This window comes from Sus scrofa, chromosome 14 (assembly GCF_000003025.6).
Source record: "Sus scrofa isolate TJ Tabasco breed Duroc chromosome 14, Sscrofa11.1, whole genome shotgun sequence".
Taxonomy (NCBI): Eukaryota; Metazoa; Chordata; class Mammalia; order Artiodactyla; family Suidae; genus Sus; species Sus scrofa.
The window spans coordinates 114436567-114464469 of record NC_010456.5 but is presented as its reverse complement, the minus strand read 5'-3'; the positions used below and the strand labels follow the sequence as shown (position 1 = coordinate 114464469).

Sequence of the window (27903 nt, the reverse complement as noted above, 5' to 3'; positions counted from 1 at the left end):
ATGACAGGCTGGGATGCCAGGAAGCTATGTAATGTACTTCAATGCTATGTAAAATGATCAAAGTCTCTTTTAAGAGAATGAAAAGACTGGAGTTCCCGTCATGGCTCAGTGGCTAACGAATCCAACTAGGAACCATGAGGATGCGGGTTCGATCCCTGGCCTTGCTCAGTGGGTTAAGGATCTGGCGTTACCACGAGCTATGGTGTAGCTTGCAGACGCGGCTTGGATCCCGTGTTGCTGTGGCTCTATTGCAGACGCGGCTTGGATCCCATGTTGCTGTGGCTCTAGCATAGGCCAGTGGCTACAGCTCCAATTAGACCCCTAGCCTGGGAACCTCCATATGCCACAAGTGCGGCCCTAGAAAAGACAGAAAGATGAAAAAAAAAAAAGAAAGAAAAGAGAGAGAATGAAAAGACAGCCACGGGGGGGGGACAATTATTACAAAGTACATATCTAATATAGAACCTAGAATATATAAAGAACCCCAAAGCAGACAACATGTTAAAAAATAATAGGCCAATGAGAAAGAAGGAAATCCTGCCATTTGTGACAAGTTGGATGACACTTGAAGGCATTGCGCTAAGTGAAATAAGTCAGAAAGAGAAAGACAAATACCATATGACCTCACATAAGTGTGTAATCTAAAATGGTCAAACTCAGAAAAATAGAGAATAGAGTGGTGGTTACCAGAGGCTAGAGGTAATGGAAGTCGGAAGATGTGGTTCAAAGGGTACAAAATTCCAGTTATAAGATTAACAAGTTTGGGTATTTTATGTTTCATGTATTTTATTACAATTATTTTTAAAATATATACTAAAAAATCCAAGTAAGTTGAATACTTTAAAAGGGTTCTCTAGGAGTTCCCGTCGTGGTACAGTGGTTAACGAATCTGACTAGGAACCATGAGGTGGCGGGTTCGGTCCCCGGCCTTGCTCAGTGGGTTAAGGATCTGGCGCTGCCGTGAGCTGTGGTGTAGGTCGCAGACACGGCTTGGATCCCGTGTTGCTGTGGTTTTGGCGAAGACCAGCGGCTACAGCTCCGATCAGACCCCTAGCCTGGGAACTTCCATATGCCGCAGGAGCGGCCCTAGAAAAAAAAAGGCAAAAAGTCAAAAAAATAAAATAAAAAAATAAAAGGGTTCTCTAAAGGCTGGACCCACCTCACCCCCCGAAAAAATGCCATCAAATTATATATAGGCAAGACAACTGGGAGTTCCTATTGTGGTTCAGAGGTTACAAACCTGACTAGTATCCATGAGGACGTAAGTTTGATTCCTGGCCTCGCTCAATGGGTTAAGGATCCGGCATTGCTGAGGAAGTGGCTCTGATCCTGTGTTGCTTCGGCTGTGGCATAGGCTGGCAGCTGCAGCTCCATTTCGACCCCTAGCCTGGGAACTTTCATATGCTGCAGGTGCAGCCCTTACAAAAAAAAAAAAGTGTGAGACAACTGCAAATTCTCTCCAAAAATGAAAGCAATCCTGTGTACAATGGCATCAAAAAGAATAAAATACTCAGGGATAAATTTAACCAAGGAGGTTAAAAAGGTAAAAGATCTGTATATTGAAAACTGTAAACATTGATGAAAGAAATTAATGAGATGCAAATAAATGGAAAGATATCTAGTGTTCATAAAGTGGAAGAATTAATATTGTAAAATGTCCATACTACGTGAAGCAATCCCTATCAAAATTCTAATGGAATTTTTCCTAAAACCACAAAAGATCCCAAAGAGCCAAAGTAGTCTTGAGGAAGAAGAGCAAAGCTGGAAGCATCACAGTTCCTGATTTTAAACTCAAACAATGCTAAAATAATCAAAACAGTATGGTACTGGAATAAAAGCACAAACATAAACCAATGGAACAGAATAGAAAGCTCACAGATAAAACCAAGCATTTATGACCAACTGATCTCTGAAAAGAGTGCCAAGAACACACATGGAGAAAGGATAGTCTCTTCAATAAAATGGTATTGGGAAAATTGGATATCCGCATGAAGAATTATGAAATTGGAACTCTATCTCACACCATATACAAAGATCATCTCAAAAATGGGTTAAAGACTTAAATGTAAGATCTGAAACTACAAAGCTACTGGAAGAAAATACAGGGGAAAAGCTTGACATTGGTCTTGACAATGTTTTTTGGATGTGATCCAAAAGCTCAGGCAACAAAAGCAAAAATGAACAAGTAGGATTGTATCAAACCAAAAAATTTCTGCACATCAACAGAGTAAAGAGACAACCTACAGCATGGGAGAAAATATTTGCAAGCCACACATCTGATAAGAGGTTAATATCCAAAATATATAAGGAACTCAACTCAGAAACAAAAAAAGTCCGATTTTTGAAAAAATGAGCAAAGGACCTGAATACACACTTTCCCAAAGAAAACATACAAATGGTCAGCAGGTATATGAAAATGTGCTCAACATCACTAATCATCAGGGAAATGCAAATCAAAACCATGAGATATCACTTCACACCTGTTACAAAGGCCACCATCAGGAGTTCCTGTCGTGGCTCAGTGGCAATGAATCTGACTAGCATCCGTGAAGATGCAGGTCTGACTCCTGGCCTCACTTAGTGGGTTAAGGATATGGCATTGCTGTGAGGTTTTGGCATCCTTCTCCCAGACAGCTACACCTCCATCATAACCCGTCTCCCTGCTCCCATCTTGTCCCTGCAAAATCCACCCTCCATGGGGCCACTAGCTATCCGGAGAGCAAATCTAAAACCTTCATTGGCTCCCACTGCCCAGAGATGCCCCAGGCCTGCGTGGATGTTGGTCCATATATCATCTCCTTTTACTTTTAATGCTGAGTTTAATGTTTCCCTAGACGATGGTTTGCTCTTGGCAATGAGATGACCTTTTGTAAACGAGTGCCTCACTCACTGTGCAGGAGCAGATGTTCACTGTACCTTTATAAACAGCCTTGGGTACCAGCATTACTGCTAAGAGAGCACTGAATGGAATGTTCATAGTAAACAACGCAGGTCTCCCACCCTCCATTCCCTGGCCCCCAGGGTTTCTGCTGCACTTTCTTATATCACTCTCTCTTTCTTTCTTTCTTTTTCTTTTTTTTTTTTTTTTTTTTTTTTGGTCTTTTTAGGGCCGCACCTGCAGCCTACAGAAGTTCCCAGGCTAGGGGTTGACTCAGAGCTACAGCTGCAGACCTACGCCACAGCCACAGCAACCCCAGATCTGAGTCGCATCTGTGACCTACACCACAGCTAACGGCAATGCCAGATCCTTAACCCACTGAGCGAGGCCAGGGATTGAACTTAGGTCCTCATGGATACTAGTCGGGATCGTTACCGCTGAGCCACAATGGGAAATCCCAAGAAGTTCTTTTTAAAGGAGGTAAATGCAGGGGCTTCCTCTAGAAAGAGTATCTAAACATGCACTTGCTGATTTTCAAGTAAGAACCTGGGATCAAGCAAAGGAAGCAGGGCCACCAAGAGCCCGAGGCCGGCCTGGTTACGCTGTGCAGCACAGAGGCCAGGGCTGCTCCCCGCTCTGGTTATTGGGTGCTGGTATAGACATGGTGCAAACATGAGGTCACATTATCCTTGCAAAGAGTCTTGCTGCTCCCTCTAGAGCCCTAGGTATTGAAACCTCTGTCCGTAATTAGCAACCCCACTAATAAGAGTCAGAGTCAAGTCTGGAATCCAAGTTCTGCCTCTAAAGTGCATGCTCTTGCAGAGAAATCATAAAGAGGCTGCACCTTCTCACATGGGAGGGGCCCTGTGCATAGGGAGGGACAGAAACCTGCCCGGTGAGCTGGTTCCCACAGCCCAGCACAGGTAAGGAATGCTCCCTGACCTCTGTTCATCCAGGGCACACCCTGGGAGATGCACAAAAAAAGGCTGAGTCTCCAGGGCAGGTGGGACATAAGGTCACAGAGTGACGGTGGCAGAGCCAGGAAAAGAACCCAGTGCTCCCCGACCCCTCAGCCACTTCCTCTCCTCTCGCCACCCCTTCCTTTCTTCCTGCCTCCTCTTCTCCACGCCCCCTCCCCTCAGCTCACCACCCAGGCCTCTGTGCTTAGCTGCTTCCCCAGACACCTTAGGAGAGTCCCAGCCTGTGTAAGCCACTTCCAGCCAGATTCATCAGCCCGACCCCACCCCACAGCCCCTCTCCCAGCAGCCCCGAGGCCCGAGGCGCCCTGGCACAGCAGAGAGGTCTGAGAGCCAGAAACCAGGAGCCCTGCCTTCTAGGCCTCCATCTGCTTCGATCTGCTCTGTGGCTCTGGGCAGGTCCCCTCTCCTAGCTGAGCCTCAGTCTCTCCCCTGCAACAGGGCAGGATTGAACCATATGACCCCAAACCCTCTCCATCCCTGAGACAATGGGTGTGGCTGGTTACCTGGTGACCTTTGGAGGGGCCCTCAGGCCACACCCTGGGGAGGGGGATGCAGCGAGGCCTCCCCAAACCCCAATGCCTCCCAATGAAAAACAATGAATTTCATTCCAAATAAGGGAACTCGCAGCAAAGTTCCCTGCCACGGCCCAGTTCAGGCTGGTTTATGTTAACTGGACAAGACTAAACAGACCTTCACAGTCTTAGTATTAAGCACTAAAAGTGAAAAAAATGGCTGTTTGTCTCTGGATCCTGGGGTGAGGGAGAGGTCGGTGCTCCCCTAAGGCCCCCCAAGAGGCTCTGCAGACCTGGGGCTGCTGGACTCATGGAGATGGGGGTGTCTGAGGAGGGGCACTGGGGAGGAGCAGCATTTCAAAGGGCAGCATTGTGAGGCAGGCGCAGGAGAATGGTGCCCAGGGGCCTGGGGCCTGGGGTAGCAGGAGCAGGTGGCCCTTTGTGTCTGCAGAGGTGGATTGTAGAGGGGAACCAGACCATGAGAACGCGGAGAGTGGGAGAGAGAAAGAGAAATGCAGGGGAGGAGTGAGGCAGCAAGGGACACGAAGACCCTGGAAGACTCCTCCTCCCCCCAACCTAGTCTCCCTCCCCGCACTGGCTTCCCCTGGGGGGAGGGAAGGGACTCCCTCCCACTTGCTGGATAATACAGCACCTGCTCCCAGCCACCCCACCTGCGTCCTGCCGTGTGGACACCACAAACCTGAGATAAGAATTTAATTATTTACACAACAGACAAGCCTGAAGCGGAACTGCCCTCCTGTTTCCCCACACAGGCTCCCTCCAGACACACGGGCCTTTCAGCCTAACCCTGCAGGGCCTGCCCCTCCATCCACTGCCAGAGTCAGCTCCTTAGGCAAAGTGCTTAGCCACAGCCGGCTGGCAACCCCCAGTGGCAGGCATCACAGTGCCCATCTTAGAACCACACTCCAGGAGCCACGTGTCCTGCTTGAGGTCCTCAATCTGTGGATGGCAGAGGTAGGCTCTGTGGTACCCAGAGCTTCTGAACACATCTTCAGTCTGACAGTCAAGGCCCCTGCACCCACAGGCCACACTGTCATTGGCCAGCCTTGCCTTATTGCTCAGACAGGGGCAGCTCCATCTTCTCTATCCGGTCCCCACCCACCACCCAAGAGATAGCCCTGGGAGCTCCTGTTGTGGCTCAGCGGACATGAATCTGACTAGAAACCATGAAATTGCAGGTTCGATCCCTGACCTCGCTCAGTGAGTTAAGGATCCGGTGTTGCCGTGAACTGCAGTGTGGACCGCAGACATGGCTCAAATCTGGCATGGCTGTGATGCAGGCTGGCAGCTACAGTTCCGATTGGACCCCTAGCCTGGGAACCTCCATATGCCATGGCCCTAAAAAGACAAACAAAAAAATAATAAAAATAAAATAAAAGATATTAACAAGTCAACAGGCCCTGCCAGCAGGTGTGGACAGTGCTAAGAGGGGAACACAGGGCAGCAGTGGGAGAGGACAGAGGCCATCTAACTTCACCAGAGCGGTCAGGGAAGGCTTCCTGGTAGAAGTGAGTCTAAGCCAGGACCTGATGATTGAGCCTAATGACAGCCATGATAACTAGTGTTTATTATGTATTTATTACTAGTCAATAAAGAACTAGGATGTGAAGAAGGCAAGCATCTGGCCTCAGATGGCTCAGGCAGCAATGACAAGGTCCAACTCCAGAGCCCTAGCCTCCACCACCCTGCCTGCCTCTCCTCCCTGCTCACATCCGAGGTATGATCAACCAGCCCAGGCCCCCGCAGATGCCCTCAGGAAACTCCAGAGGCCTGCTGGATGGCACCAGTTCAGTGTCTAGGGTGGGATTCTACAGCCCAGAGGGACCCCCAGGCCTCTCGGTCTTTCACATACTTTGGCCAGGCCCAGAGAGGGGAGCTCGAGGACCCCTGCTCACCCGGACAGAGCCAGCCCACACCCACAGGAAGAGCCGGTGGAGGAGAAAACCGCCCTATCTTCTCAAGTTTCCTGAGTCTCCTGGGCCACACGGGAGGGGGCTCCCTCCCAAAGGAGAAGTTCTTTGGGAACATTAGAGAAACCCCCCCAAGCTGGAAACTCCCTGCATGGCCTCACTATGACAGCTCTGCACCCTTCACTGCTGGCCCCCACTTGAACAGAAAGGAGGACCTCTAAGGCTGCAAAGTCCACCTGCAACAGGGGTGGATGGCAGCTCGGAGGTCACGAGACAGAGAGAATGCAACACCCCTCTGCATCCCAGCTGCCCCACGGAGCACAGGGGAGGGAGCCAGGCCCCCTCAGATCGCAGTTACACCCTGTCTCTACCCACCGCCTGGGCTAGGCGAGAGCTGGCCCACCAGCCCACTTCACCAGGGAGTGAAGCCGTTGGCCCAGCCCAGCCTAGCTCCCGCCTGCCAGAGCCACACACCAAGCCCCAGGGACCCAGATTTAACATAACCTACTCCGTGTGTGCTCCCTCTCCCCAGGGTCCTCTCAGCACACGTTAAGATCCGATTGGCACTAATTGGACCAAGCTGGCAGTGCCCAGGGCGGCTTGAATGCTGTCAACACGGATTTGACTCACCGAGTAATGGCTGTCGGTGCCTGTGGAGCCCACCATTAGTGTCATCTTGGGAGGATCAAGCAAACTTGGATGGCACTCTCTGAGTCAACACCACTGACCGGCCAAGCTTTCAGCTAGAGACCTCGAGCTTACAAGTGCTTTATTCTCACTCTCACATCCAAGCAAGGGCTGGAACCCAGCCTCCTAAACATCAGCTCATAAGTCTATGGGCCCGTTTCTCTGCTGGTGTATCCTTCCTAGATAGTCTTTCCTGGAAGCAAAAGTGGCTTCTAGCTCCTCCCTTCCTCCCAGGGCACAAGACCTCCCCTCTGATCATCAAACCCCAAGCCCAAGAGGGGAAACTCAGCCCAGTCCAAGAACTGGAGCCCCTAGATGGACTCTTGGCCCCAAGACTCAATGATCAACTGCAATCATGAACCCTGGACCCTGAAGTGAAAATTCCCAGGAATAAAATCATCACTCCAGCTTGGAACTCAGGACCCCCCCCCAAACAAATGTCTCAATACCAAGCCAAAATCTCACCTGCAGAAATAGCACCTTCACCACCCCACCCCGCCCCCAAATTGAAACTTGCATCCTGGGAACCAGCGCTTAGCACCAGACAGCAAACCCCTACTTTCAGAACAAGCCCTGAATCTTGGGAAAGTCTATTCTCAAAGCTGATCTAGACTCTTCTTATATTTTATTTCTTTAACACAACATCAACCTGGGGAACAGATGAGGAAACCCAAACTCCCTAAAACCGTCTTCTTCATATCTTAGAGTAGAAGAACCAGAGGATTCTCCTGCAACAAGAGCCCTAGTTTCCAGAAGGGCTGCACTTTAATGCAGAAACTTCCACGTTTCAAGTGGCCTCCTGGTTACTCACAGCCTTGTCCCGTCACTTCCTCCATCCTCTTGGCTCCAAACCAGAGTCTGGGTGTCTGGCTGGTCTCCTCAGCCCCAGAGGATCTGCCAGCCTCAGCCCAGGAGAAGGGAAACCCCCTCTGCATCTCTTGGGCACTGGCTAGGTTCTCTCTGTCCTGAAGAGAGGGGGTTTCATTCATTGCTAATCTGTTCAGATTTTTCTATTTCTTCATGATTCGGTACGGTTAGGTTGCATGTTTCAGTGAATTTATCCATTTCTTCTAGGTTGTCCAACTTGTTGGTAATCTCTGAAGATTCTTTGTATTTATGTGGTATTAGCTGCAATGTCTCCTCTTTCATTAATGATTTTATTTATTTAAGGCTTCTTTCTTTTTCTCTTAGTCTAGCTAATGGTTTGTCAACTTTATATATATATATATATTTTTTTTTAACTCAGTTTTGTTGATCTTTTCCATTGTCATTCTAGTCTTTATTCATTTATTTCCTTCCTTCTACCAACTTTGGGCTTAGTTTGTTCTTCTTTTTCTAGTTCCTTGAGGTCTAAAATTAGGTTGTTTTTTGAGATTATTTTTCTTAATGTAAGCATTTATCACTATAAACTTCCCTCTTAGAACTGCTTTTGCTGCATTCCATAATATTCCATCGCCATGTTGTGTCTTCACTTTCTTTTGTCTCAAAATTTCTTAAATTTCCCTTTTGATTGCTTAGGAGCACATTGTCCAGTCTCCACATATTTGTGCATTCTCCCCTTTTCCTTCTGTAATTGATTTCTAGTTTTGCACCATTGTAGTCAGAAAATATACTTGATACAATTTCAATCTTCTTTGATATGTTAAGACTTGTTTTGTGGATAACATATGCTCTATCCCTGTGTGCTTAAGAAGAATGCATTTTGCTACGATGAAATGTTCTATATGTCTGTTAGGTCCACTTTGTCTAAAGGGTAGTTCAGGCTCAATATTTCCATATTGATTTTCTGTCTGGATGATCTACTCACTGCTGAAAGTGGAAAATTGAAGTCTCCTATTATTATAGTACTTCTATCTATTTCTTCCTTCAGATCTGTTAATATTTGCTTTATATATATATGTGCTCTGATGTTGGGTGCATATATATTTACTATAGTTATTTCCTCTTGATGAATTGATCCCTTTGTCATTATATAATGACCTTCTTTTTCTCTTATTACTGTATTTTACTTAAAGTCCATATTGCTGATATAACTATCCCTGCTCTTTTGGTTTCTATTGCCTGAAATATCTTTTTCCATTTCTTCACTTTCAGCTTATGTGTGTCCTTAAAGCTGAGGCAAGTCTCTTATAGTTGGGTAATTTGTTGGCCCCTGGTTTTTGGTTTTTTTTGTTTGTTTTTTCTTTCTTTTTTTTTTTTAATCCATTCAGTCACTCTCTATCTTTTGATTGATAATTTAGACTATTTATTTATTTATTTATTTATTTTTTTTTTGGTCTTTTGTCTTTTGTCTTTTTGTTGTTGTTGTTGTTGCTATTTCTTGGGCCGCTCCTGCGGCATATGGAGGTTCCCAGGCTAGAGGTTGAATCGGAGCTGTAGCCACCAGCCTACGCCAGAGCCACAGCAACGTGGGATCCGAGCCGCGTCTGCAACCTACACCACAGCTCACGGCAACGCCGGATCGTTAACCCACTGAGCAAGGGCAGGGACCGAACCCGCAACCTCATGGTTCCTAGTCGGATTCGTTAACCACTGCGCCACGATGGGAACTCCTAGACTATTTATATTTAAAGATAGATAAGGACTTATCACCAATTTATTAATTGTTTTCTGGGCATTGTTTTTCTTTTTTATGACCATACCTGTGGCATATGGACGTTCCTTGCTCGGGGCAGTGGGAGCGGGGGTGGTCAAATCAGAACTGCAGCTGCAGGCCTATGCCATAGCCACAGCACTGGATCCGAGCCACATCCAAGACCTACCCCACAGCTTGCAGCAACACCAAAGCCTCAACCCACTGAGTGAGGCCATGGATCAAACCTGCATCTTCACAAAGACAACATCAGGTTCTTAAGCCACTGAGCCATAACAGGAACTCCCTGTTTTCTGGGTATTTTGCACATCCTTTGTTCCTTTCTTCCTCCATTATTACCTTCCTTTGTGATTGGACGACAAAGTGGTATGCTTTGATCCTTTTCCCTTTTTCTTTTGTATATCTATTACTGGTTTTTGCTTTGTGGTTACAACGAGGTTTACATAAAATATAGTTTAGCCATCTGTTTTAAGCTTATAACAACTTAACTTTGTTAATCAATGAAAGCTCAACACTTTTACTCTCCCCTTCAACATTTTACATTTTTGATGTCACAATTTATGTTATATAATCTACTAACCAATTATTGTAGTTATAACTATTTTTAATTCTTTTATCTTTTAACCTTTATATTAGAGTTGTAAGTAATTTACACACCATCACTGCAATATTAGTGTATCCTGGAATAGGCCAAGTATTTACTTTTACCAGAGAGTTTTACACTTTCATATGTTTTCATGTTCCTAGTTAGTGTCCTATCTTTTCAGCTTAAATAGTTTCTTTAGCATTTCTTGTGAAGCAGGTTTAGTGGTTATGAACTCCTTCAGCTTTTGTTTATCTGGGAATGTCTGTATCGCACCTTCAATTCTGAAGGACAGCTTTGCTGGGTAAAGTATTCTTAAATCTCCCCATAAGAAAACTCTGGGACAAGATAGCTTCACTGGTGAATTCTATCAAACATTTAATGAATGAATACCAATCCTTCCCAAACTCCTCCCCAAAAATGAGGAAGACGGAATAGTTCCAAACTTATTTTATAAGGCCAGCATTACCCTGTTACTAAGGCCATACAAGGATACTACATGAAAAGAAAATTACAGGCCAATATCCCTGATGAGCATAGATCCTCCACAAAGTAGTAGCAAACCAAAATCAACAGCACATTAAAAAGATCATACACCACGATCAAGTGAGATGTATCCCTCGGATGCAAGGATGATTCAGTATATGCAAATTAATAAATGTAATATAACATAACAAAATAAAATAAAGGATAAATATCATATGATCATCAATCACAGATGCATAAAGAGCATTTGATAAATGCAATATCCTTTCATGATAAACACTCTCAACAAATTAGGTATAGATGGAATGTACCTCAACATAATAAAGGTTGTATATAACAAGCCCACAGCTAACATCATACTAATGGTGATCAGAAACAAGAGAAGGATGCCCTCTATTGCCACTTCAACAAATTCAGCATAGTACTGGAAGTCCTTGCCAAGCAATTAGGTAAGAAAAAGAAATAAAATGCATCCAAATAAGAAAGGAAGACTCCATCAAAAAACTGCTAGAATTGATAAATGAATTCAGTAAAGTTGCAGGATACAAAAATCAATATACAAAAGTCAGTTGTGTTTCTATACACTAGTAACAAATGATCTGAAAAAGAAATTAAGAAACCAAATCCATTTATAAGAGCATCAAAAAGAATGAAATTCTTAGGGAAAAAATTAACAAAATCTTTCCATCTGTACATGGAAAACTATAATCCATTGAAGAAAGAAATTGCAGAAGATAAAAATAAACACAGGTAGTTCTCTGGTGGCTCCCTGTATTTTTTTTTTTAAGCAGGTTAAGGTTCTGGTATTTTCACTGCTATGGCTCAGGCCACTGCTATGTTGCAGGCTCGTTCCCTGGCCTGGAAACTTCCACATGCCACAGGTGTGGCAAAAGAGAAAAAAAAAAAAAATAGAGGAGGGGGGAGTTCCCACTGCGGCTCAGCGAGTTACAAACCCATCTAGTATCCACAAGGATCAAGGTTCAATCCCTGGCCTTGCTCAGTGGGTTAAGGATCCAGCATTGCCGTAAGCTGTGATGTAGATCACAGACACAGCTTGAATCTAGAGTAGCTGTGGCTGTGGTTTAGGTTTCAGACATGGCTCAGATCCTGCATTGCTGTGGCTGTGGCTGTGGCCAGCAGCAGCAGATCCAATTCAACCCCTAGCCTAGGAACTTCCATATGTCACAGGTGCAGCCCTGAAAAGCAAAAAAAGAGAGAGAGAGAGAGAACCTGAAATAAACGTTGCAAGTCTCATTTAAATAAATAAATAAATGCATACATACATACATACAAAGACATCTCATGTCCATGAATTGAAATAATTAATATCAATATAATAATTAATATTGTTAAAATGTTCATACCACCCAAAGCAATCTAAAGGTTCAATGCAATCCCTATCAAAATTATAATGGTATTTTTCACATATTTTTTTTAAAAACTTAAAATGTGTATGAAACCACAAATACCCTGAATGGCTAAAGCAATCTTGAGCAAGAAGAATAGAGCTGGAGACACCATAATTCCTAATTTCAAATCACACTACAAAGCTATAGTAATTGAAACAATATGATATTAGCATAAAAAACAGACATATAGATCAATGGAATATAATAGACAACACAGAAATAAACCCATATTTATATGGTCAACTAGTTTTCAACAAAGGGGCCAAGAACATACAGTGGGAAAAGGATAGAATCTTCAATAAAAGGTGCCAGGAAAACTGGATGTGTACACACAAAAGAACTAAACTGCCCTTATCTCCACCATATACAAAAATCAACTCAAAATTAATTAAAGATCTAAATGTAAGACCTGAAACCATAAAACTCCTAGAAGAAAACATAACAGGAAAACTCTTTGACACTGATCTTGGCAAAGATTTTTGGGGTTTGACACCCAAAGCAGAAGCATCAAAAGAAGAAATAAAGAAGTGAAATGACATTAAACTAAAAAGATTTTGCACAGTAAAAGTGAAAAATCACAAAATTAAAAGGCACCCTGTGGAATGGGGAAAAAAAAATTGTAAGCCATATATCTGATAAGGGGCTAATTTCCAAAAAAATATAAGGAATTCTTACAACTCAATAGCGAAAAATAATAATAAATAACACAACGGAAAAATGGGCAAGGGAATTAAATAGTCATTTTTTCCAAAGAAGACATACAAATGGCCGCAGGTACGTGAAAAGGTGCTCAATATCACTAACCATCAGGGAAATGCAAATCACCTCACATCTGTCAGTATGTCTATTATCAAAAAGACAGGAGAGAGAAGTTTCTGTCATGGCTCAGTGGTTAACAGACCCGACTAGGAACCATGGGGTTGTGGGTTCGATCCCTGGCTTTGCTCAGTGGGTTAAGGATCTGGCGTTGCCATGAGCTGTGCTGTAGGTTGCAAATGTGGCTTGGATCCTGTGTTGCTCTGGCTGTGGTGTAGGCTGACAGCTACAGCTCTGATTCACCCCTAGCCTAGGAACCCCCATATGCCGTGGGAGCGTCCCAAGAAATGGGCAAAAAGACCAAAAAAAAAAAAAAAAAAAAAAAGAGAGAGAGAGAGAGATAGAAGTTCCCACGTGGTTAACAGGTTAAGGATCCAGCATTGTCACTGCAGTGGCTCGGGTTGCTGCTGTGGCATGGATTCAATCCCTGGCCTGGGAACTTTCACATGCCACGGGCAAAAGATAATGAGTATTGATAAAGATGTAGAGAAAAGAGAATGCTTGTACACTCTAGGAGAGAATGTAAATTGGTACAGTCATTTTGGAAAACAGTTTGGAGGTTCCTCAAACAATTAAAAATAGAACTACCAACGGACTGAGCAGTCTCACTTCTGGGTATATGTCCAAAGGAAATGAAATCATTATCTTGAGGAGATATTTATACACGCATGTTCACTGCTGCATTAGTCACCATAGCCAAGATATGGCAGCAACCTAAGTGTCTGCTGTTGGGTGAACATAGAGGGCCTTATACAACATGAAATAAGCCAAAGAAAAGGTATAGAAAGATAAATTCCATGGAGTGCCACTTATATGTGGAATCTTACCAAAAAAAAAAAAAAAAAAAAAAAAAAAAAGGATGGGGGTTGAATTCAAAGAAACAGAAAGGAGAATGTTGGCTGCCAAAGGCTGGGGGTGGGAGAAATGGGGAAATGTTAGTCAAAGGATACAAACTTTCAGTCATATGATAAGTAAGCTCTGAGTATCTAGTGTTGAGCATGGTGAGGAAGGGTCATAAAAACTTGTATACTTGAAATGTGCTAGTAGATTTTAAACATTCTCTCTCTCTCTCTCTCTCACACACACACACACACAGAGTAACTATGGGAGTTCCCTGGTAGCCCAGAAGTTAAGGATCCAGCATTGTCACTGGTGTAGCTCTGGTTGCTGCTGTGGCACGGGTTCAATCCCCAGCCCAGCAACTTCTGCATGCTGTGGGCTCAGCCAAAAAAAAAATTAACTAGATGAAGTGATGGCTGTGTTAACCTGATGCAGGAGACATTTCACTATATATGTACCAAATCATCACATTGTACACTTTAAGTGCCTTATAATTTTCTTTGTCATCATACCACAATAAAACTGGGGGCAGGGGAAAGAGGCTGTTTCCGGCAAACATCTAGAGGGCCAGGGAGAGAATTCTATTGCTTCATGCAGGCACAGGCACTCTCTTGGGTCCAAGCTGTGCCTTCATGCCTAGAAGTTAAAGGAGAGTCCAGGGGGCTCAGAGAGAAGAGGGGGTCCTGGCTGGTCCTACTGGGATGAAGATGGGGTTCATCATGCTCTCCAGTCTAGCCTGAAAGCAAGGGTCCAGAATGGGTATTAACCTAATGATGATTCAAAGAGGCCCCATGAAGCAGCCCAGAAAGGGTCTGGAACAGGACTCAGAAATACAGACTCTCATAGTCCTGTGACAATCTGGGCCTCAGTTTCTCCTCTGTAAAGTGGGGCTGTACATCCTGGTCATGGGAACCCCATGAGATCCTGAAGGAGGAAGCAGGAGGGAAACTGACTGAGGCTATTCAAATGCAAGGGACACGGCCCTGGGAAGTCTCCAAGCTCAGGGCAGAGACAAAGAGCTTTATTCTCTCCTCTTCCCCTTTCCCACCTGCTGCCTCCTTTCCCAGCCGTGTTTCCGCATTCTCTTTCACTATATGGCCATCCACCCAGTCTTTCCTGCTTTCCCTTCCCTTGACAGTTTAATAATTTAATAAGTACTGAGCCCCAGGGTGAGGGTCTGGGGCTTTGATGTCACTCTGGGAAAACCAGAGCAGCCTTGGCCTGTCTGGGCTGATTTATGGCCACCTTTTATGGCTTATGTGTGTATGCTGGGGGAACTAGCACCCACGGGGAGCAAGAAGCCACCTGAGAAAGCCTAGCTGGGTTGGGAACTGAAAGCCCAGCAGAAGCCAGATGCACAGCACAGCACAGGTGCCAGGGCCCTGTCTCTGCCCACCCGGGAACCACCTGTGACAGGCGGAGGGGACATTAATTATTGATGATGTCCCGGGGGTAGGGATGGAGCCAAGAACTCAGGGCCAGCCCTGCCCTGCTCACCTGGGGCTCCTCCTGGCTCTCAGACCTCAAGGCCTCAGGTGGAACTCAAGGGGACACTCACACATCAGCACGCCCACCCTCCCAGGGTGGCCAAGCTCCTCCAAGACTAGCCACCCAGATACCTCACTGACCATGGCCTCAGAAGTCAGAATCCTCTGAGACACATCAGCACAAGCTGTTTCTTTGCATCTCTCCCCACCTCCAGGCCTTCAAGTCGACCTTCTAAAGGATCTCCCCTATCAGTCTCCCTGCCAGGGAGAAGCCAACCCCCTCCTCCCCTGGAGGACTGCAGGAGCCTCTGCCTGGTCCTCCCCTTCCCCTCTCCTGCCCCAGGGCTTTCTTTTTCTTTCTTTCTTTTCTTTTTTTTTTTTTTTTTTTTGTCTTGTCTAGGGCCGCACCTGCAGCATATGGAGGTTCCCAGGCTAGGGGTCTAATTGGAGCTGTAGCTGCCGGCCTATGCCAGAGCCACGCAACAGGGATCCAAGTCACTTCTGCGACCTACACCACAGCTCACGGCAACGCTGGATCCTCAACCCACTGAGCAAGGCCAGGGATCGAACCTGCAACCTCATGGCTCCTACTCGGATTCGTTAACCACTGAGCCACAGAAGAGTGACAAGAGACGGGAACTCCTGACCCAAGGCTTTCTAAGGCATCTGAGAGATCTTGCCACTCTTCTGTTTAAGCCCTTCCGTAGTTCCCCTGGGGACAGCACATATCACAGTTGACATGAGCATTTGTTACCCCCTCTCTGAGTCCCTCTGGAGTATCACCCAGCTCCTGAGAGTATCACCCAGCATGGTCAGAGCCTTACACCTCATTAGCACCTGGTCCAATCCAGCTGTATGACCTTGGCCAAGCCACTTCCCCTCCCCGGGGCTGAGAACTCCAGGCCTAGGCTGAGAAAGAAGGAAGGACAAAATGATCTCCAGGGTGTACTGGGGTTCTAATGGGTCTCCCACCAGCTCCACGTGCAGGCCTGACCATCTGCCAGTCCTTTCCCTTCAGCGGGAATGTATTCAAAGGAGCATTTGCTGAGAAGATCAGAGAAAGCAGAGACAAGGAAAGCAGAAACAGAGGACGAAAAGGACTCCAGGACCCTTCTGCCAACATGCACCAAATTGGATGAGGCTGGCCCAGGAGCACCTCAAGGGCAGAGACAATGCCCAGTACTCACCTCCAAATCTCCATGCCCAGCATCAGGACTGGCACAGAAGGCACTGATGCAAATGAGTCAGCAGACACATCCTCACACTCTCACTTGTACCTGACCAGGGCAGAGTGCCTCCTCCCCTCCCTCTCAGGGCACCTGGACACATGCTGTCCCATCCCCCAGAGAAGATCAGCTTTTCAGCAGATGCAGGCAGAGGTGGGGGCAAGTCAAGGGGAAAGATATAGGTAAAAGCCAAGAGCATGTAGAACTGCCACCACCCTAATCATAAGACAGTAGCTTCCCATGGCAATGTTCTCCCTTTCTTGTCCCCACCCGAACCTATGGACCAGCCACAAGACATTGTGGGGCAAGAGAGGCAAAGAAGGCCATCCAGGAAAGCCAGCAGACACACGTCCCTCCTCTCTCCCATCATCCCAAGAGGGTCCTCCCTCCTCCTCCTGTCCCACCTCCACACAGATGGCCTTTGGGACCAGCAACTTGCTTCCACAGACAGGGAGACAAGGGAGCGGCCACTTAATGAATTTCTGCTGAAAGTCCCTTGGCCTGGGCGGCTGGGATGACACCAGCCTGGACTCAGCCCCTCAGTGCTCAGCATCAATCCAATACCAAGGTCCATCCTCAGCAGAGGCTTGTGCCAGGCCCCTTCCAGGAATACCCTTCACTGCCGCCCTCCACACCCAGCTCAGTGCTCTCAACTGAGGGTGCTACTGCCCCCTCTGGGGTGCTTTCAAAAAAATATGGCAGAGCTATTTTTTTAACATCCAAATGACATTTAATGTGGCCAGTGACATTTAATAGGCAGGGGTCAGGAATGCTAACTGAACAGTTTCACATCCAACATAGCAGGAGCACCCCCAGGAACACAAAGCCAACCCCTACTCATTTTCTGATGAGTTCTCTGGTCATTTCACTTCCAAGACCCCCAGACCAAGTCAAGTTCCCCAAGTTCTCCAGTTTTCCTTTACAGCCCTCCTCAAAATATAACTGCTTAGGAGTTCCCATTGTGACTCAGTGGCAATGAATCTGACTAGTATCCATGAGGACATGGGTTTGATCCCTTGCCTCGCTCAGGGGGATCCCGAGTTGCTATGGCTGTGGTGTAGGCTATTGGCTATAGCTCTGATTCTACCCCTAGCCTGGGATCTTCCATATGCTGCGGATGTAGCCCTAAAATACATACATACATACATACATAAATACATAAATGCTTAGATAAGGAACTAAAGAAATATGTAACAGGAATTCTCTGGTGGCGCAGTGAGTTAAGGATCCAGCGTTGTCACTGCAGCGGCTTGGGTCACTGCTGTGGCACAGGTTTGATCCCTGGCCCAGGAGCTTTCACATATCATGGACATGGTCAAAAAAAAAAAAAAAAAAAGTGACAACACTGTTAAAGTCGTGACCCAGCCTCAAGGAGGTGGAGCATAGCTCCCTGCCCTCAACACGTGGGCTGCGCATAGGACTTCCTTTCAAAGCACACAGCATGGCAAGGGGAGAAAGTGCACCTTTAACTTGACAATGGAGGATGCTGACAAGCACTACCTCAGCCATGAGATCAAGGTCAGCACCCACAGGGTGAGAAGTCACGTGGAGAGCATGCACCGCTGATATGATGCAATGAAAATGGCATGCCACCTCTCCACAACCTAGAACCACAGTCTGATGAGAATGTTAGATAAATCCCAGTGAAAGGACAGTCTACAAAATACCTAACCGACACGCCTCAAAGTTGTCAAGGTCATCAAAGACAAGGAAGGCGTGAGAAACTGTCACAACCAACAGGGAGCCTAAGAAAATATGATAACTCTGTCTATATATATATATATAATGTGGTAGCTAAAAATATAATGTGGTATCTATCCTCAGTGGGATCCTAGTATAGACAAAGAACATGAGGGAAAACTGAGGAAACAGGAGTCAAGTATAGACCTTAGTTAATAAACCTGTACATTAATTGTCACAAATGTTCCATACTAATGTAAGATGCTAATCATGGAGGAAATTGGGTAGGGGAATATGGAAACTCTCTACTATTTTGCAATAATTCTGTAAATCTAACACTGTTCTAAATGAAAAGGTTTTGTTGGGTTTTTTTTAAAGTGGTAGCACTGAAGTCAGAGAGCTCTTGGCTACAATCTCAGCTCCACCTCGTACCAGCCATGTGACCTTGGGTAAGTTGCCTAACCTCTCTAAGCCTCAGTTTATTGATCCCATCCATAAATGGAGTTAATAATCATACCTACTTGACGTGATTGTTTTAAAGGTTAAATGAGATCATAGGTGTAACGAGCCTTAGCACAGTCTCTATCTAGCACATAACATGTTAGCAATTATTATCATATCCTGATTCACTTGTTCATTTGCCATTTTTGTTCCCAGCTGCCTCTCCCACCATGGCAGCGAGCCCTCATCTTGCTGTGTACCACCGTAGCCTCAGACCTAGGAGAATGGCTGGCTCATTGCTGATGCTTAGTTTGCACTTGTCAAACAACAGAATGAGCCCTCCCCATCAGAGCATCCCTAGAACCCCAACTCTCACCCTGGGAGAACTTCAGTTCCAGAGCTCAGCACAGAGCCCAGCCTACCTCTGAATTGCAGCTAGAGCACAGAGAAAGCCAAAGCCTCCCACCTGCCTCGCTGTGACTCCTCCTCCTCCTCTCCTAGCCCTGCTTCTCTCTTCGCCCCACCCCCCACAGGCATCAGCACCTGCTCATTTCCCAAAGCAGCAGGATCCGGGTAATGACCTCTGATAAACATCTTTTAATAAACCCTGTAGCTGGATCTGTCATCCAGAAGCTGTATTCTCCTCCCTGCCCATGCTCACTTTCATCTCCTCCCACTTCCTGGGCTGGCCCATTGGTGCCTCTGGTCTTACCAGGCAGGCCCCCAGACCCCAAGGGCCTCTGGACTCTGGATTGCTGGGGAATGGCCAACAGGCTGCCTAGGCTGTTCCAGAAGCCTCACCCTCCCCACGAGCCTGCAGTCTCAGGGGCCTGACCTGGCTCTGCCTGTGCCACCCAGTCTGACCGCTGGCCAGTCCACTTCCCTCCATCCCTGTGGGCAGTTTTCCCAGGCGTTACCAAGGAGACCACTCACATCCTGCCCGGGGTTGCCAAAGCAACCAGCTCAGTGAGAAGCAGCCCCTCAGCCCTCTAGCCCCCGGGTGTGCAGGACCAGAAGTGAGAGAGTCACAGACCAACAGGAAATAGGCCCGGGCAGCTGGCACTCCGAGGGGGGGGAACATTCCCTGGCCAGTGCCCGCTCCTGTCTTCCTTTCCCGCCTCTCCCTCCTTCTGTTACTGCCCTTACCCATCCCGCCACCCTCCTGGGTTCAGTGGTTTAGAGCCAATGCCTGGGCCTCCATGTGCACATCTTGGAAGTGGGCACAGGCCATCCCAGAGGGTCAGGGAAAAGAAAGTCCCAATATGCAGAAATTCTCCTCAGGGCCAATTTTCTCCTTCAAGGGCCTTGGGGTCCTGGATAGAAATCACAGCTCTGCCATGTCCTGCTTCAGTGTTTCTGGACAGCAATCTTAATCTACGAGTCTCAGTTTTCTCACCTATAAAATGGGGATAATAACACCTACTTCACACTTATTGAGAGAGTAAATGAATTAACCTACATGAATGCAATTAGCATAGTGCCCAGTGTCAGGACTTGCACTTCTTAAAAATCCCCCTTTTTTTTCTTTACTGATGAACAGTAGCCCTGCTGATCATAGCCAGCGTAAGAAATGCTTCCAGATTCACCCATAGGAGGCTTAGAAGAGACCGTCAGCTTGGCCGTCCCACCCAGTCCTTTCAGCTTGGACAAGGACAGAAGCCCTGTAGCTCCATTAACTTCCCAGCAGCTGTTGCCACTGTTTAAAGGAAACCACTAAACTCTTCTGCTCGAATGCCTCCCAAAGCTTCCCCTGCCTACAGGATCGATCTAAATTCCTCCTGGCATTTGAGACCCTGTAAGATCTGGCCCCAGTCTTTCTTCCAAGATTGACCTGTTCATTTTCCCAGTGAGGTCTCACATCCCAGGTGGGAGCAATTGCTCACCATCTCTGCCCACGCCTTGCATTTTCCTGCCTCCGCGCCTTTGCTGCCATGCCCTCACTAGATGCCCTTGAACAGGTCCATTCCAAATCTTCATCCAGCTTCGGGTTCCTCTCCCTCACCAACTCCAAGAGTACCAGAGTGGGTATGTTCTGAGGCCTTGACAGATCTCAGATCTTGGGGTATATCAGAATGACCTGGGGATCTTATTAAACATGTGGGTTTGGGGGCCCTGTCCCCCAGATATTCTGAGACAGCAGGCCTGGCCTGGGGGCTGGGAACCTGCCTTTTAGATGTGCTTTCAGCTGAGGCTGAGGCTGATGTTGACACAGGCAGTAGAAAACCTCGCTTTGAGAAATACCAGCCCAAACGAACAGAAAGTTCCCTTAAAGTGTCTGAGGACTGGCTGATGGGTCTACATGGCTAATAACCTTCCGGAGGAGGTGGAAGGGGCAGGGCGCTGGGAGAGAGCACCAGGAACCCCACGCTACTCCCTTTCTCTCCTCTGGGGCTCTGTCCAGAAACCAGAAGATTGCTCCCCAGTTTCTTTCCTACAGTGGAAGCCAGAGCCCAGCAAGAGTGAGTTCTACGGGGGCAAGATGTGGAGCGATCACAAGAGTGAACTCTAAAGTCAGAGAGACCTGGGTTTGAATCCCAGCTCCATCAGTTACTGTATGGTCTGGGATTGGTTACTTCAGCTCGCTGAGCCTTCCTTCTCCGTCTATAAAATGGTTACGATGGGAACCATGAGGTTGCGGGTTCGATCTCCAGCCTGGCTCAGTGGGTTAGGGATCCAGTGTTGTTGTGAGCTGTGGTGTGGGTCACAGACATGGCTTGGATCTGGCGTTGCTGTGGCTATGGTGTAGGCCGGTAGCTATGGCTCGGATTAGACCCCTAGCCTGGGAACCTCCATATGCCGTGGATGCGGCCCTAAAAGGACAAAAAATAATAATAAAATAAAATGGTTACAATGACTCCCTCAGTATGATATCTGGAGAAGATTAATGGAAATAACCTACATGGAAGTACTGGCACACAGCAACTACCCACCACCCAGTAGCTACTATAAACATTAATGTTATGATTAATAATACTGAGTTCAAAGGTCAGACTGAACTGAAAACCAACAGGGTGGAGAGCGCAGATTCTCCAGGTCCAACACAGGGGCTGTCTCAGCCCAGCCTCTCTGCAGTCTCGGGTTTCCAGAGGAGGCCACCAGCCCCTACCTCTTCACCCTGCCAGGTCTGTCTGCTGCACCGCTGAGGGTGAAGCTCACCTAACCTGCAAGGGTCATGACAACCCAAGAAGGAGCCCAGATAAAGGCTGTGGGACTATCTGTGGGTTGGCCAAAGAATGGAGGCCTTGAATTTTTGGTGATGGCAGTCTGGGTCATGACATTGAAAGCTGTTGACAAGGGCGGGGCAAGATGAAAGGAGTACTTTAGAAGGACCCCTCTGGCAGCATCAAAGGAGGAATAGGAAGCAGAGAGGCCAGCTAGTGCAATATCCGGGATGAGGGCCCAGATCAGCAGAGTGGCAGAAAGGATGTAAAGGCTAGAAAATGGCTAGGACCTTTTCCTAGGAGATGCCCCCCCTACCCACCCCCCCTCCAAAGAGCAGTGAGCAAGTTCAAGGTCTGTAAACAAGTTCCTACACCACACTCTGGCCACCTCAAAGAATCAAGGCTCCCCGGCCCACCTTAGAAGCTCCTCCCTTGGCCAGCTGAGAGCCTTAGCCACCATGAAAAAGAGACTTTGAATATAACAGGTGTCCGGTTGGTGTCACACCCAGCCAAAGCTGGAGAGAGGGACAATCTCCCTACAGCTGTCACAACTAGTGGCTTTGTGAAATGTCTAATTCAAAGGCCCCAGCTTTGAAAAGATGGAAAGCTCACTCCTAGGTCTATAGCCCCAGGAACTGAACACAGGTGTGCAAACAAAAACTTATACGCAAATCTTTACAGCGGCAAAATCCACAATAACCGAAAAGGTAGAAACAACCCAACTACCCATCAAGTGGATAACAAAATGACACATGGATAAATAAAATGTGGCATATCTATACAATGGAATATTATTCAGCCACAAAAAGGAAAGAAGATACATGTTGCAACGTGGATGAATCTTGTAAACACTGTGCTGAATGAAAGAAGCCAACACAAAGGACAAATATAGTATGATTCCATTGACATGAAATGTCCAACATAGGCAAATGCATAGAGACAGAGAGCAGGTGAGTGGCTGCCAGGAATTCGGGGGGTGGGCAGTCCTGAGGAGTGACTGCCTAACGGGTATTGGCTTTCCTTGGGAGGTGATGAAAATGTTCTGGAATTAGACGTGGTGGTTGCACAACATTGCGAATGTTCTAAATGCCACTTAATTCTACACTTTAAAGTGTTAAAACGATGAGCTTTATGTTATGTGAATTTTACCACGTTAAAAAAAAGAAGGCGGGAGTTCCCGTCGTGGCGCAGTGGTTAGCGAATCTGACTAGGGACCATGAGGTTGCAGGTTCGATTCCTGCCCTTGCTCAGTGGGTTAACGATCCGGCGTTGCCATGAGCTGCGGTGTAGATTGCAGATGTGGCTCGGATCTGGCGCTGCTGTGGCCGTGGCGTAGGCCAGCGGCTACAGCTCTGATTAGACCCCTAGCCTGGAAATCTCCATGTGTCACGGGAGCAGCCCTAGAAAAGGCAAAAAGACAAAAAAAAAAAAAAAAAAAGAATGCAACTTTGTGGGTCAACTATACTCCAATAAAATTCATATTACAAAATGGGAGGAGGTGGCCCATCCCATCCTCATCCATGGGTGACCACAGAGACTGAGCTGCCCTCCCCAAAGGTTATCTTTCCCTCAGTGCTCAGCGCCAAGCAGCAGGCACTACAGAGAGATGGGGAAGGAGGAAGACCTTCATTCTCCATGTTCTTCCCCTTAAAGCATGAACGCCCAGCCCTGGTCAGCCTGGGCCCATCACTGAGAACATATACGCACACTTACTCATCCCACCTCCAAGCCTCTGCTGCCCGTCCCTTGCCTTACCCTCTTGTCCACACCCTAGGACCCCCACTGCACCCCGAGCCAACCATGCAATTTTGATAGTTCCTTCAATGTCCAGCTCAAAGTCTTCCTTGCTTCTCCATTTCTGACCTCTGCCCCACGTATCTGGGATTTCAACAATCCAAGCATTTGACTCCATTCCCTCCCTTCGGCTTCACCTTTTCAAGTAGATCCTCAGCCTGTAAATGTACAGGGATATCATGAGCCCTCACCTCTGAGCCAGGCACACGGCAGCTCCTCATAACTGTCTTTTGGTCCTTATCCCAGAGCCATAGCTTGGATCTCTCCCCTGGGCACTCCCACACCAATACTGTTCAGACCCTGGTGGGCATCACCAGCAGCGGAATGAGATCACCATGTCTCAGGAAGAAAAGCAAAGTCTACCACCCGACAGATGGTGGGCGAGCCTCATTTTACGTCAGCCTGACAGACAGACCAATCTTAGTTCTCTAGTGAGTCCCAGAGCCCCTGTTACATCAGGTCCCTTCCAGTTGTTTTAATTAAAACGGTGAGAAATCAATAGAGATTGCAATTATGGAAGGGGAAAAAAAATCCAGAGTTCCCTGCCCTCAGCAAATTTCTGGATGGACACTGATAAGAATCTGAGCTGAATTCTGGGTGAGGACAAAAGCTATCCCAGCAGAACTCAGGTGGACAGTCTTAGAATCCCAACCAATACCAAGGTCATTCCAGTACAAAAGGGATAGAATTCTCAGTGACCAATGATGTATCTGAAAAGACTCCTGGGTCAATGCTGATACCATTAGAAGGAAATTTGGAGTGATCACTAAAACAATCACAGAATAAAGGTGATGGCTTTGTTAGGATGGGGAAAAGTCAGGCTGAGAAGGAGGATCAGTGTGCCCCAGATGAAGGACAAAAGGAGCCGACAGGTGGCCTTCAGGGCATGCTCTATCCTTCATCCCAGGCTTGGAAGGAGCAGAACCAAAATTCTCACGGTCACCTCCTGGAGGTGGGTGGTTAGGGACAGTGGAGAGTGGATTCTGTTAAATCAAGCCTGAAGGGAGATGGGCAGGAGGAGGGAGACAGCTGAGGGGAAAATTTCTCCAGTGTTTACTGCAGCTGAATAAGAATGGATCCCTGTTGATGAGCGAGGCAGCAAAAGGGGGCTCTTACAGGCCAGATAGACAGGAGACAGGCAGAGGAGGGAGCTAGGGTGGGGGCAGGGAGATGGGAAGGCCTCAGATCCTCTCCTGCCCACTCCCTCCCCTGCCAGAGACCCCGGCCACAGAGATGTCATAGCCCCACAATCCCAAATTTCAGGCCAAAAGGGGTGCAATCATGGAGGCCTCCTCTGGGCTTCCCTAGCATGGCCTTCTCGGGGCAGTTGGTAAACATCAGGCTCCAAGTCACTGGCCCCCAGCTAACCCCTGCCCCTGAGGGACTCAGTCTGGATTTGCCACTTCTTTTGACTGACCCACTGAGTAACTGGGCAAATCACTCTCCCTGTCCAGCATTCTTCCCACTTGTAAGGGAGCAGAATTGGATGACAACCCCAGGATCCATTCATCATTAGGAATTTGTTTTCAACACTCGGAAGCAGTCTCCATGCATCTAATACTTCAGCTTATTTCTGATTATAAAAAATAATACTTGCTTACTGTAGAAATTTTAGAAAAGAGCAAAATATAAGCAAGAAAAGAAAAAAACTCTTATGGGATCTCACTACCCAGAAGAAACTGTGATTAACCTTTTGGAAACTTTCTTTCCAGGGTTGATTTTTCTTTCTCTCTCTCTCTCTCTCTCTCTCTCTCTCTCTTTTTTTTTTTTTTTTTGCATTCATAACATTTTTTAAAAGAAATTTGGATCTTACAGTCCATAAAACTTTGTATTCTGCTTTTTACAGCAGTCATTATGCTGCTGCGAGCATTATACCCAAGTGATCAAATATCCCTCTGAAATACTATTTTAAAGAGTGCCTAATATTCCACCAGGAGGCTCCACCATGATTACAGGGCATTTAGGTTGTTTTCCTAGTATAAACAACTGTCATGAGCACCCTAGCCTGGTGCCTAAGTATTTGCCTGCATCTTCCTTTCTGCAGAATCAATTCTTCAGGTGGAAACACAAGGCCAATGAATTTTTTTCTTTTGTCTTTTTTTAGGGCTGCACCCATGGTGCATGGAAATTCCCAGGCTAGGGGTCGAATCGGACCTGAAGCTGCTGGCCTACACCATAGACACAGCAACATGGGATCCGAGCCAAGTCTTCAACCTACACCACAGCTCATGGCCATGCCAGATCCTTAACCCACCGAGCAAGGCCAGGGATGGAACCCATGTCCTCATGGATGCTAGTCCGGTTCGTTAACCGCTGAGCCACAATGGGAACTTCCCAATGAATATGTTTTTAAAAGTCTTGACATGTACCACCATGTTAGTTTCCAGAAAGACACAACAAATCCATTGCTTTTCCCCAGCCGCGTGACATGTGAAGTTCTGAAAGGGCTGGAGTTAGAATGCAGGATGGTGGTCCCGTCTCTCCTCCTCTCCCTCAGTCTTGAAGATTAACTGTCCAGCAAAAGAGAGGACAGAATTCTAGGTCAGAAGAAAAAGGTCTGCAGACTAGCTCTTCCTCTCTGGCTTTGGGAACCTGAAACAAGCATTAGTTCTCCTCAACTGTAAAATGGTTCTGATGAGCTCTGAGAACTGCCCAGAGCAATTTCTTTGCTCACTTGAAAAGGTGTTTGTGAACGTTCTTTGTAAATTTCAGGGCTTCGGCAAAGGGCATTACTGTATCCTTTCCATACCCAGGGCTCAGGAAGTAGACTGTTCTCCGTGAAAGCCTGAGGACTTCCCTTCCCCATCCTTAGCCATCAGAAGGCCCAGCCAGAGCTGGCCGGTTTTGAGGGTGGTTGAAAAGGAGCTTCCTGAAGGGAATCAGTGGGCTCTGAGGGCCTGGGAGGGTCCAGGTGTGTTTTCCAAAGATCAGAGACAACACTGGAAGAAGTAAAGCTGAGAACCCGGCCTAGGGTGCTGGGTGAGTTGGGGGACTTGGCAAAGACCTTGCTGGTTAATGTCCCTCTGTCTCAAGGCTCCCAGCCCCTTCTTTCTAGAGTTCCAACCAAACATCTGGCCTTCAGGAAAACAGAAACCAAGCTAATTCAATGGACGCAAAAAGTCAATAGCTACAGAGGACTTCAGAGGCCATTGCCTCTGGCTCCTTCTTCCAGGCTGTTATAAATCAGTCCTGGGTTTGTAAGACTCTCCAATCAGAAACGCAACTAGTGCTTCCAGCATCAGTTCTCCAGCCATGGGCAGATGAAAAAGAAAACCATGGTGCCGGAAGCACAGCTAGCCGGCCTGAGCATCCTGCCACACTCCCCTATCCACCCGCCAAACGCCCTTTCTCACCCCTGTACGCTCACCTAGCATCACGGCCTGAGGGACTCCAGTGACGTTACCAGCGCTGGCTGGCAGAGATGCGTAGACCCCATTGAACGCCATCCTCCCTGATTTTCATCACCATCACCGGCAGTCCCCCACTTCCAGCCCACCTCCTCGGCCAGAGATGCGTCTCTAGTCTCCAAATACGCACAACAGGTGGCACCTGCCTGGCCTCCCCAATCACACCTCTCCACCTCTCCCTGCCCCTCCACTTGCGCCCCAGTCTTCCACCTGCGCCCGGCCCTGATGGAGCCTTACCTTTGAGGTTTGGGGGGTGGCCCCGCGGAGCCCGGCTCGCGTTTCCTCGGGGCAAAGAGGGGATACTGGAGAAGTTGTTACCCATGGCATCCGTCCCCAGGGGGTTCGGCAAGCGCTGGGGGCAGGCGAGGCTGGGCAGGAGCAGAGGTACGGTGTGCAAGTGTGTGTGCGCGCGCGGGCGCGCGCCGCCGGGGGAGGGCCCTGGTGGGGTTGCGGCTCGGGGCGGGCGGGCAGCTCCTCTCCTCCCTCTCTCTGGGCTCCGCCGTCCTCGGCGGTTCCTGCCCGCCGCGGGGGTCCTCGCGTGAGCCGGCTACCTGCCTGCCATTTTCCGCGGCGGACGCGCCCCTGGGCGGGGGCTGGCGGCGCCCGGGGCTCTCCTCTTCCTCAGGCTGGCGCGTGGGTCCTGGTTGGTGACGGTCGGCGCAGTGGTTCCGGCGCGCTCCCCCGGGGCCATAGAGTCAGGGCTCCCGGCGCTGGCGCTCAGCTGCTCGGCCTGCCCGGTGGCTCGGCGGCTCGGCGGCCGGCTCCGTCCCCGCCTGCGGGGACGGCCGCGGCGGCGACGTGCGTGGCGCCTTCCCTCCCGCGGCTGGGCATGGAGCGGGGCTCCGAGGAGCGCAGGGCGGGCTGGGTGCTCCTGCGGTGGTGGGTCTCCCCCGGCCGCTGCGCTCCCGCCCTCTCCGGGTCCCTCGCACGACCGCCACTCCCGCCCCCAGCCTTGGCCAGGATTCCCTCGCTCCGGTTGTTATGGTGACAGC

At 47.9% G+C, this 27903-nt stretch overlaps 1 protein-coding gene across 1 annotated transcript in view; it reads right to left on the bottom strand.

The window, feature by feature from the left end:
* The window catches only part of NEURL1 (neuralized E3 ubiquitin protein ligase 1), a 78827-nt gene extending 51244 nt beyond the window's left edge, over positions 1-27583 (bottom strand). Inside the window, exon 1 of the mRNA XM_001926877.5 lies at positions 27149-27583. Within this exon, the coding sequence (XP_001926912.2) occupies positions 27149-27233 (85 nt within the window). The 5' untranslated portion in view covers positions 27234-27583. The remainder of the gene's footprint in view (positions 1-27148) is intronic.